General features: G+C 41.1%; 1 protein-coding gene across 3 annotated transcripts in view; it reads right to left on the reverse strand.

The window, feature by feature from the left end:
* Window positions 1-11986, reverse strand: part of wdb (serine/threonine-protein phosphatase regulatory subunit widerborst) — a 65823-nt gene that overhangs the window by 52935 nt on the left and 902 nt on the right. For all 3 annotated transcript variants that reach the window (XM_019058655.2, XM_019058649.2, XM_072301334.1), the window contains exon 2: window positions 11220-11798. In XM_019058655.2, the coding sequence (XP_018914200.1) occupies window positions 11220-11358 (139 nt within the window). In that variant the 5' untranslated portion in view covers window positions 11359-11798. The remainder of the gene's footprint in view (window positions 1-11219; window positions 11799-11986) is intronic.

Raw genomic sequence — 11986 nt, forward strand, 5'->3', positions numbered from 1 at the left:
ATCGAGAGATGTCAGGGCAATCAAAGTAGAGCCGATGTAAGTGGAATTCCTGACACTGCCTAGATCGAGGACCACTTACAGATCATTCAGAGGAAAAAGTCTGGCCTGCAGAAGAAACAGCGTCACAACAAGACGAACCAACAATTCATAGATAAAGACCGCATGTTACGTATCATGAATTAAAAAGTTCGAATTCTTATATCTTATCATCCGAGGTGAGTGGTGATGAAAAATATTGTCGTCACGAAAATCTTGTCCACTTCAATCATCATTTTAGAAATTAACTGACGATTAAATGAGTACAGAGTATCTCGGAAAGAAAATATGAATGCATCATTAACACGAGCATTTTACAATCAGAAGCTGAGGTGATAACTTTACAGTAGGTCATAAGGCGTCACTAGGGAAGTGTAAGGCTATAGGATAGAAAATATATTGCTTATTTTATTGTTTGTCACTCTAAGGGACAGTGCTCCCGCAACAACCACCGCCATCCGGATTTTTGTACTAATAGTTTTCTATTCGCATGAGAAAAGAAAAGACGGCTGTTTTTCGAGTGAGTCACTTCAATCATCGTCTTGACATACTTAAGTGACGGTTGTACTTGAATATCAGAGAGTGTCACTAAGAGCCTAGTATTATCGGCTGTACCATGCAACGACCGAAATAATATCATTCATATCAGTCGTATTTCATTCGCTATAAATGTTCCGGCGACTTCTATTCGATGTTTCAAAATTTATTATAGTAAAAAAATCACAACATAAGAGGTCGGTAACGATCATTTTTTTCTTCTTTTGGAGTATACACACAAATATATATAGCCGTTATCGATGCAGGACTGCACAGACCATAAATTGCAACAAGAGGGGTCGGGTGGTCGAAAGTTTACTTGTAGCGGGCATAGGCGGATCCGGGGGAGGGGGGCATAGGGGGGGGGGGGGTGGTGCGCACCCCTTCCCCTGTTTATCCGAAAAAAAGGAAGAAAAAAGAAAGAAGAAAGTGAAAAAACAGGGAAGGAAAGACGCATGTATTCGATATCCAATTATAATTGGATCGCGTTTAACAGAAAGGAACTAAGCCACATCTGTTATTGGCAAATTTAACGGAGCAATTTAATTTTTTACAAGACAACGTTTGAGCGGCTTCCTTCGAAAAAGTTAAGGAATTTGCTTCGTACTAAGGGGAAAACTTCACTGAAATGTGCACGAAAATTCGCACAAGCGTTTTCATGTAAAAACTTAAATTGCCCGGTTAAATTTGGCAAAAGCTGATGTGGCTTGGTTCCTTTCTGTTTAACGCGGTTCAATTAATCATGACAAAATTACACGAAACCAAAAAAAAAAATATACAAAAATCCGCGGGGGGAAATCAACGAATTTCCAAATATTTACACGAACTATGCAATTTGATTCGACGCTCGTTTTTCAGGCAAAAGATTGAACGCCTCTGTGGTCTGTAGCTCGACAGAAAATCATAATCAAACACAGGCGGATAGACGCGCCCTAAATGATGCACAACCAACCGCACCCTTGCCCTACGCGCTCCAATGCGATCGATCTTGTCTCACCCGAGTTCGCCGACGGAACTGCACACCTTCTGTGCAAAAATCCACCGCTCCTCGCCGATTTTGGTGCGAGACTCTGAAAATTACCCGCACGGAAAAATGGATTGCTGATTTAACAATTAAAGTGTTAAAAAAAAGTGTCTGACCTGTTTCAAAAGTAAATTTTACACGAAGGGAAAGCATTTATAAATGTGCCGTTATAAATTGCATTTACAAATAAAATAAATTATTATTATTATTTGTTTCATTGTAAAATCTACATTGAAACATGTCGGACACTTTTTTGGACTACAAAAATGTAAAATCAGCAATTTCGTTTTTTTTCGTGCGGATACGCAGCACTGATAAGAAGGATCATAAAATGAATGACGGGGCGTCTGCTGAAAGTGGCTGGCAAAAAATCGGAATTCTACAGCACTTTTCCGAAAAATTCAGTGCTACTTCAGTACGATCGTGTGTACCGAAAGTCGAAAATTTTCAAAATTGACACCGAATTGCGCCAAAAAGTATTTACCGGACTGTTTTACGTACATTTAAATTAAGAGGTTTGGTTCTTGATTTAAGCTAGATTCTGATTGAATCAAAAGTACTTTTTCTTGTCGATGTTTTCAAGAGTCTGGACTCTAGATCCAATGTGATTTTTTTTCTTCCAGTGCATGCAAAAAGTTCGAAGCAAAAATACTTAGAATCGAAGAGGCACATTACTCAAACATCTTCACGCTATTATTTCCACGTTTTTCCTTCGCGGTTTTGCGGCAAACCCTCAGCACTGATAAAAATAATACCTAAAAAAAAAACTCACGTGTGAAATCTAATCATCCTCAATTTCGGACAAGATAAGGAGAGATAATATTTGAAGACGCTCAAAAGGCCTAAATTTTTGATCTGGGGAGCAAGCACCAAAAGCACTGTTTACTACCGGGTTCCCGGTTCGGTGCCCTAGTTTAGCCTACATAGAATGCTTGTGTGCGAGCTGCTGTGCTCCTATCATAAAACGTGCCATGGATCACATCGTACGATACGTCGAATTTCCGAACGGAAACAACCTCGAACTCATACCAGTGTTACTGACACACATTTTTTGTGTGCATTTATGCGCAAAGTAACGACACCCTGCAAAAAATGTATGATGCGCTGGGAAATTTTTAGAAAAAAGCAATATAAAACATGAGCAGTATACATAAATTTTCCTTGTTTATAACATTTTAGAGAACTTTATCTCAGGAAAAATAAGTGTATCGAAGAATGTACGCGCAGTTGCCGCTTGAAAGTCCTGCAGAATAACTTTCACGATAATTCACTTTTATTTATATTTATCTTTTATTATTCTTATTTATCTTATTTTAATTCACAATTAAACGCGTTTCATTCTTGCAAAGGCTCAACCTAAGATTTTCGACGAAATAAATTTAGAATATAAAAAGTGCATTCCTGAGGACACGACCTATTCAAAATTTAGAAATCATCACGAAAATCTCATAAATTGCTAAGAGACTGATGTCACCGAGACTAGAATTTTAGAATGGGCTTGACACTAACCATGAGCATTTTGCAAAGGCCACGTGTCTTCTTTCTTGGGGCATCGCCTAATCGACGCACACTGGACCAACTCAATAGGAGGGGTCGGACAAAATTTGGAATCTTTAAACGCTTATAACTCCGTTTAAACAAAACTTTGAGGTTTTTAAAGTGGTTCCAATGGTTTCCTCGTGCAATGTTCTTCTAGACACAGCCCTAGAAGTTTAAAATATGACGAAATAAACATAAAAATTTGCAGTTTTAGTCAAAAATGTCATGTCCGACCTCTCTGATTGACACGATCCACTGTGCGACGCTAAAGTTGGAAGAGTAGAATTCCGATTGCAACGTTTCAAAATATATGCGATTACATAAGATAAGTGTTAAATATATTTTTTAAAAAGAAAAGTACTCAAATACTCCTCGATTATCTGTGATTATTTTGGAATGAGTAAAAATAAGTAACACTCGCAAAAAATTTCAAGAAACCGTTGGTTGTGGAATTGTTTAAATTTCCGAACGAAGATTCGCATTTTTCGACCTGAGCCATCGATGTCCGATGAATCGTCGCTCCTGTGACGTGAGGGCGTATCTCGTTTCGCGTATGAGCCCCGGAAAACATGGAGTAAGTACAGTGGCGTGGCGTGAATTGCGATAAATCGATTGTTATGCCATTTGAACCAATGGTAAAGGATCGATTATTAAGGTGTTCGCTGCGAACACCCTGTTTATCGATAATTTTCCATAGGTTCAAATGGCCGATCAATCAATATATCGCAAAGCACGCCAATCCACTGGTGGAGTCTTATGGAGAACAAGGCTCACGTGGAAATCAAGATACGCCCTTACGTCGGAGAAGCGACGAAATGACGTTGCCACTAAATCGTCTATAAGCGGCGCTTAGTTCAGAGGTGTAGCAGAACGCGTGGGCGAGGATGTCACTCCCTCCATCAAGTTACGGAGTAAACAATAAACAAAATTCTAGCGAGCGAGACAGGAGCATTTCAGGGCTCGGATTTTGTTATCCACCTCGTGCGGAAATCTGACGACTTATGCGAAGTCACATGTACGTTCTCTTGTTGATTAGGCCCTCTTGTCGGTTGCTGTCGGTCGGGCATTAGCTCGATATAACTTCGAAAAACCAAGAATAAAATAAAAAATTACGTAAATGATTTTAAAAATTAACTATAAATTTCCACAATGGGGGCACTGCGATTTTTTTTATTCATTCTCGAAAAATACGTCAAACATGAGCGTGCCGGCATTTTTCCCTTTCCTGGGTTCATAATCAAATGTTACTTAAGTATTGATGGAGAAAATGCGTGAAAAATTTGTGAAAATTAAAAATAAATACAGGGGGCTCAGTCGTAATGGGTCGATGGGACGCGCCATTTTTTGATGGTTTCATTCCAGAGATTAGCAAAACTGATTAAATACAGCCAGGAGCCTTATATCACAGGATTCACATCAGAGTCGGATTTCGGGGGGGGGGGGGGGGGGAGGAGGAGGAGAGCGAGGTGTCATCAGGGGGTTCGTCAGTTTTTCAAGAATATTCAAAAGCTATTAATAACGAAGCAGTTCCCTTCCAAAAAACTACGTGATAAGTTAATGCACACACGGCAAGAGCAGTGTTGCCGAAAGTTTTCATGGGGAAGGAGGGGATGTACCCAAAATTCGACCGGAAATGAGCAGAGAAAAGGAAGACAACACACGGAAGAAAAAATTTTCAGACTGGGCAGCTCTGTGCGCAACAGCCGATGATGAGAGAGGAATGAGAAAGGGTGATTACTTTGGTGTGAACATTGTGGCTCCCGGGACTTTAATGAACAAACTCCTTAAAGGGTTTTCAAATAATTCAACAACTTTGACCATTTACCGCGAATATTATTTGTAAACCGTCTTTACCGGGTCGCTACTCCGTCGTGCTAAGGAAGAACGCCGTATGAACATTCGAGAGTTGCCTAAAACATGTAATATTGGCGACATTCATGCTTATTTTTTCTTGAAATTTTCAGATATTCTATATCAAATTCCGTACAAAATCGTCTGAAAATTTTGGGGAGAAATATTCTGCCGTGCTAAGGAAGAACGCCGTATGAGCCTTCAGGCGTTGCCAAGTTTCATTCGATAAAAACCGAATATACTGGGAAAATTTTGAATATTTATTTTCAACATTTTCAGACAATTTTGTACGCAATTTACTCTAAAATATCTGAAAATTTCAAAGAAAAATATGCATAAATTTCGTCAAAAATACATGTTTTAACGAAGGAAATTTGGCAACTCTCGAATGTTCATACGGCGTTCTTCCTTAGTACGGCAGTATTCATAACTGTCCCAGTAAATTTGGTTTTCATTGAAAGAAACTTGGCAACGCCTGACGGCTCATACGGCGTTCTACCTTAGCACGGAAGTACTGTGGTCCGACTACTAACTTCCATGAGTTTTCGATGAGAATTCCCTGGTTTTTCAAGGGGCTCTTCATCAATGGAATGATTACAGACTCGTAAGCAGAGTTACAACTCGACAGAATGAGTGACGGCACGGTGCTTGCGGATAGTTCACGACGCATAGCCCTTAGGCACGGCGAGAAACTTAGATTGGTTCACATGTATTGCAAAAATTAGAAGAAACAGGCTGTCAACTTGGATGGTCTTGAGTAGGAAACAAGTTTTTTTTTATTAGGGCGGGGGGGGGGGGGGAGAATCATCAAGGGGAGGTCTGGGGGGCACAAGAAGACACCCCCCTGGGGACAGTCTGCGGGACTACCCTAGCTCAATGAAAAGTTCGGTGAACTTCCCTGACTTGTCAGGAGGGTCCAGAGGGCCTCCCTCAGAAAATGTTGAAAAATGAAGTAATCTTGGGAGCAATTTTGAGCTACTCTCACCAAGAAATGAATCCAATAGCTTACAATTTCTAAGATGAAGGATACGTCAAGCAATTGGCGAAATCCCTAATAATTTTTAGGAGGGGTCGAGTAGATTGGTAAGGGGGGGGGGGGGGGGGAAGCCTCCTAGGCCCCTTTTTTCCGCGTAAGTGCCTGGATCAGAATGTGAACCATCTGAGGCCTTCTAATCATAAGAAATGTTCAAGGAACACCTACGAATAAGGCGCTGTGTTATTGTTTGGATCCAACCATGACGTCACAACTAATCGCGTTTATACGTTGTGCGGGACGAGGGGGGGGGGGGGGGGGGGGGGCGGCGGCGGCGGCAAGGGGAAGGTGCCGCGACGGTGGCGCGCCGACAACCGCCTGCATGCGCCGGAACCCATGAATAAGAGTGGGTATGGCGAGGGAAATCTGGTTATGAAAATTAATGACTCCACATTATTATTCGTTCAATCATACAGGACAACAACTGCTTGCCACCGTTTTTGCTCCACTTGCGCTCGGATAGCGATAGAGCGCCCGGATCCACGAGTCCACGACCCAGAACCATAGAGTACATAGAGTCGTAATGTAAGTGGAAGAGCTGGCGCCACTTTTAAGCATTTTCCATGCCCCGAATTCCGAGACTCCTGTGTGACGCCGGGTCACTTTTTCGATACATGATCGATTGTTTGCGATACACGGATACCCGGCCATCTGATGTAAACAAAGAAGATAGGAATCACCACGTATTCCATACCGCCATTTTGGATCGAACATGTATCGAAAAAGCATGAAAAAGTGACCCGAACTCGGCGCACACCGAGCTCGGAACTCGTCGAGCAGAACATGGCGCCAGATCTGCCATTTACATTACGACTCTATGTACTCTATGCCCAGAACCGGGGCCGCGCACCCCGCAACGCATGAACCCATTCCCTGAAACAGCCTCCGTCAGGGATGCGTGGGGTTGAGGTGGCGACTAGCGAGAGTTGGCAACACAGCGTTTCGTCCATTAAACCAGCGATTATTATTGAGACACGCCGCCTAACCCCAGGAATTAAAATTTATTTGTGATGTATTCTAACAGGGTGAACCAAAAAAGCCCTTTTTGGCCTTTTGGCTCACCTTCTTGGCCCATACTGTCATGCTAAAGAAGAACGCCGTATGAGCATTCGAGAGTTGCCAAATTTCTTTCGATAAAATGTTTATGTTTTAGGAAAGTTATGGATATTTTTCCTTAAAATTTTCAGAAACTTTAGGTGAAATAGTGGACAAAATTATCCGAAAAATTAGAAGAAAAATATTTACAAATTTTCCCGAAAATACGTGATCTACGGAAGGAAATTTGGCAACGCCTGAAGGTTCATACGGCGTTTTTCCTTAGCACGGCAGCATAGGGTTCTCGCCACTTATTAGGGTACTTAGTCGCCAAAAAATTTGGGGAGGGGTCATTCCATGCTAAATCAAACCAAAATTTGACCTGACCTCTACAGAATTGGATGCGTTTTGGTGAAAAATCGAATTTTTGGAATCAGCTCAATGAGGAGAGTGAATGTACCAAATTTCATCAAATTCTGAAGAGGTCAGGTCAAATTTTGGTTTGATTTAGCATGGAATGACCCGGAGATCTCGAGAGTCGTTTTCTTTGACCCAGGAGCACTCGAAATATTTCAAGTCTCTTCCTCAATTTTTCAGGAGTTACATGGATAATGCAGAGTGCTGGTGGTGCGGTACTTTTGGATCACCCTGTGGGTACAGGATGTGCAAAAAGTATGGATTGGTCGCTCTTACTGCAAACTGGGGCGCTCTGCAACACTTAACTGCCACTCGAATCTGCCAAGGTAGAGATTTGCGGAAGCTGGCATCTCTTCGTCTCTTTACGGATGCCACCTATCCACCTTTTAGCTGGACGCCTCTATCAGTGGCGAGGCATGAATGATCGATTACAAATATTTCTCCATTTGAGGCTAGGGTAAAGGATCTATCAATGAGGCTTTCGTTGTGAACAACCTATTGATCGATCATTTTCCATAGCTTAAAATGGTAGATCAATCAATATAGCAAAGGACGCCACACCACTGACCTCTACAACGCAACGCCTGCCTGGAGGGACCAATTTCAAAACCTTTGTCCGCAACCTGGTGTCAGTCATTCGCTTCACGTTCTCGAACTAGACCGACTATTTGGTCATCACACCATACACATCTCTTTTACCCCCATCTCTTGGAAATGTTCATTTCTGAAACATTCTTTTCTCAAGATTCCAGGCGATTCTTGGAGCACAGCGAACACTGTGCTGTAGCATTAGCAGGTCCCTTAGAAGATACTTACTGACCAATCATGTTAAAAGCTTTAAAAAATAAATTGGGCCCTTCCTAAATAAATTACCCACAAACTACCTGGTATCTGGAAATCATTGAAGTAGGTAAGTATTGGTAAGTAATTCTGTGGATGAGAAAATCGGAGAAATGAAAGCTTAAGATGACATGAAAAGATATGAAGACAGATACTGAATGAAAGTATTGAAAATTGGTTCCCAGCAGTTTGACCTCTTTTTTTACCAAGATAAGGCCATGTTTGATACCTAGCAAGGTCGAAACCTTAAACTAGCTTTTCCATCAAAACAGAGAAGCAGAACAATGTAACTCCATTTAAATATAAGTACATTGGATATTGAAAGTTAAGTACTTATACGACGGAAAACCACTAATTTGACTTGATACATTGATTATTCCATTCATTCGGTTGAGTGCATTTTCAGTGAGTGAGCTTTTTCTTGTAAGAGCTTCTCGTACCTAAATCCTTTATCAAGAGCAAAGAGATTTTATGTTTTCACCTAATTCTCCAAGAAGATTTCCTCACACAAATGATCCCTAGGCTTACTTTACATGTTCCGTACACAATCCTTTTGTTTCAATCTATGAAATGTTTTTAATAGATAATTGCAGTTCTTTAAGAGGCATCAGCAGATTAATTTTTTTTCATAGATTTTTTCAACATGCCTCTGGCAAGAAACTCATTTGAAGAAAATTCAGTGCGGACAAAGGAATTAGGCCTGTTCTCAGTGCCACTAACAGTTTGGTTCTTGTCAGAACTCATCAGACTGATGAGCATGGACAACCAGGTTCGACTTCAAGCCACATTGCGGTGGCGCTAAAAATAGGCTTGATTTCCTTGCCCACGATGGCTTCTCCTTAAATGAATTCCTCCCTTGTTTAATGAAAAAATAATGGATTGCTGATACTTCTAAAAAGACTTCAGTTGATATTGATTAATGGTCATCAACAAATTTCGGTTTTAAGGTTTTATATATATAATCGTACCCCTTTATGGAGGACGTTCCGTAAAAGGGTGGCGACATGCGGCAGGGTGTTAACAAAAAGATGTTGCGGTGTCAGTTGCCTGATAACCTCTGGGAGGAGAGGCATATGTGGCGTTTGGGTGTCGCAGAACGCCAGAGTGCGTTGTAGGAGTGACTTCATATACATATATAAACACAATACAAGGTGTCCAGCAATATTCTATTTCCCTTCTCCCTGACGTTTGGATTTTTTGCCGCTCAGCTAAATGTACCAGTGTGGGTAGGTGGGGGCTCGAATTTTCCCGGGAAAATTTCACAACAGACCAGGGGAGAGTGCGACAGGCTGGTTTCAAAGTTATTCAAAAAGTGTCAATCTGGTACAGAAATTCCCAACTCAAGTGGTTCCGCGGTTTCTTTCCTCGACTTCTTTCTGATCAATTTCACCTCCCTACCTTTCCAAGTCACTAGATATCCTGAATGGATGGCTGATGGAAAAGTGAAGAAATATAACATGTGACCAGATCGACTTCGATAGAATTTATTCCGTCCGAATCATGCCCTCAAGATAGGTTATCAATTACTAGGGGGCTACGCCCCCTGGCCGCTACGCGGCCCAACCCCCTGAAGGCGCTCCGCGCCATCAATGGGCCGCAAGCGGCCCTATTTTTACCCTCCTATCAGTGTTAGTTTTATTTTTCCCCTAAACAATTACGATATGAGGTATACTTTAATTTTAAACTTTACTTAAAATTACTTTAAAATTAAAAGGACGCGTTTTGGAATGACTGCTTGATGAAATATTGCAGTAAAACAATGAACAATGATAGTCAGGTAATAATTGAGCTCACACGAGTCGGCGATCGAACCCACACTGAGAGACCAAAGCGGGCGCATTCAACGTCTTAGACGACTCGGCCACCGCTGGACATCAAGTAACTGGTGCGAATCTTGTGTAGATAAGTGTAGAGCTGATGCGCAGGCTACACAGCTACTGCGCAACCTCCTCGACCACTGCGCATCCTCCCGCCCATAGCGGTAGCAGTACCGGAGCATTCTATAAACTCACTCACTTTTATAACGTGATTTTAAAAAAACCTGGGTCCTTTTTCCAAAATCTGATTAGAGCGGGCTCATCTAAGGCCTCTTACCTGTCGATTTACGCAAAAATCATGGAAATCGGCCCGGTAGAACGCTCAAACGAACTATGACAAAAAGTATAAATTTACATTGTTTAAATGGGAGAATTCGCAACTTTACCACGTAATATAAAAAAACCTGGGCCATATTTTGAAAATCTGAAAAGAGTTGGCTCATCTAGAGACAATTGCCCGTCGATAACCGCAAAAATCATGAAAATCGGCCCGGTAGAACGCTGGAACTAAGCGTTACCAGTTTCGCAAAATTAGGAGGTCTTGGAGCTTATAGTATAGATTGAGACTGACTCCTTGCTGGTGTTTTCTTTGATACCGAGAGGAAAATATTGACTAGAAACAATGGGAATGGGCATCAGCTTTGAATCACATCATCGATAGTGTATGAATTCAAATTTGATTAATCATGTAAAATTGCCTTTATACCTGGAACCCGGCTTCCAATGGTGCCTTTTCAAAAAAATTTTCTAACAGTAACAAATGAGGCAAATCAAAACATAAGTGCTTATCTCACTTGGATTCGGTTTCTTATTAAAAGGGACATAAATTATAGTCAAGTCAGTAATATCTGATTTTCTTGTTGTTGCAGTTGGACACCCTAGTGACTTCGTGAACAAGACTTGTTGTGCAGTAACAACTAACATATTTGGATTCACACAAATGTTTGAGGAACAGACCCAAGAATTGAACAGCGAAATGTGAGAGTGATGCAAATTTCCGATGGATTTTGTTTGGTCTGGAGAAATACAGAGAAAGTAGATGGCAAATAATAATAGATCCTACTTAATTATTCAAAGTAATGAAGCTTACCTTTAAGGGCTGGCAGTTGCTGAAGCTCCACATCAGCAGAGTTCCGGTACCTTGAGGATCCCTGGGATTTTTTTGTCTTTTTCTTGAGTGACCGCTTAGCAAATGGATCAATCCTATCAACGAAGGTACCGGAGGACATGATTTTATGACGAGGAAATGTCTAAAACTGACGCTGACCGTTTCATCGAAACATAGCCAATGATTCACTGCACAAGACACAGGTATTTTGCGAGAGAAATTCACTATATGCTGCGGAGGGTAATGTAATGCTCATTTTAAGATAAAAAACTGTCTGCAGGCAACTGAATTGCAATAAGTATCAAAATTTGGCTCTAGTCAGATCCGACCTCATGAGATATTTATTACTTTGCAATACTGCACACAAGGTATGCAGTAGATTGATTGAAACACTCCTCGTTATTGGAAACCGTAAGATATGAAACCGGCACTCCGGAAGATCAATGTTAGCTTGAAGACACAAGTGAGAACACAAGGGCTGCTAGCTTGGAACAGCTTGATTGAGACTGGTTGAAAATTTTCACAATCGAGTGTTACTTTCACAACGAACAAAACTCAAAACTATGAACAGATAAAATAAGTATAAAACATCGCAGGCAAATGACAGGGAGCTTTGTAACCTTGAGAATCTTGGAATATACTCGCAACACCAAAAAAGTATAATCTAACATTTGCCTGTAACTTGGAGATGATTCAAAGATTGTTGCCTTTAATTTTGCATGTCACAAAATTGAAAGGAACTCTCATCC

The sequence above is a fragment of the Bemisia tabaci genome, chromosome 6 (assembly GCF_918797505.1).
Source record: "Bemisia tabaci chromosome 6, PGI_BMITA_v3".
Taxonomy (NCBI): Eukaryota; Metazoa; Arthropoda; class Insecta; order Hemiptera; family Aleyrodidae; genus Bemisia; species Bemisia tabaci.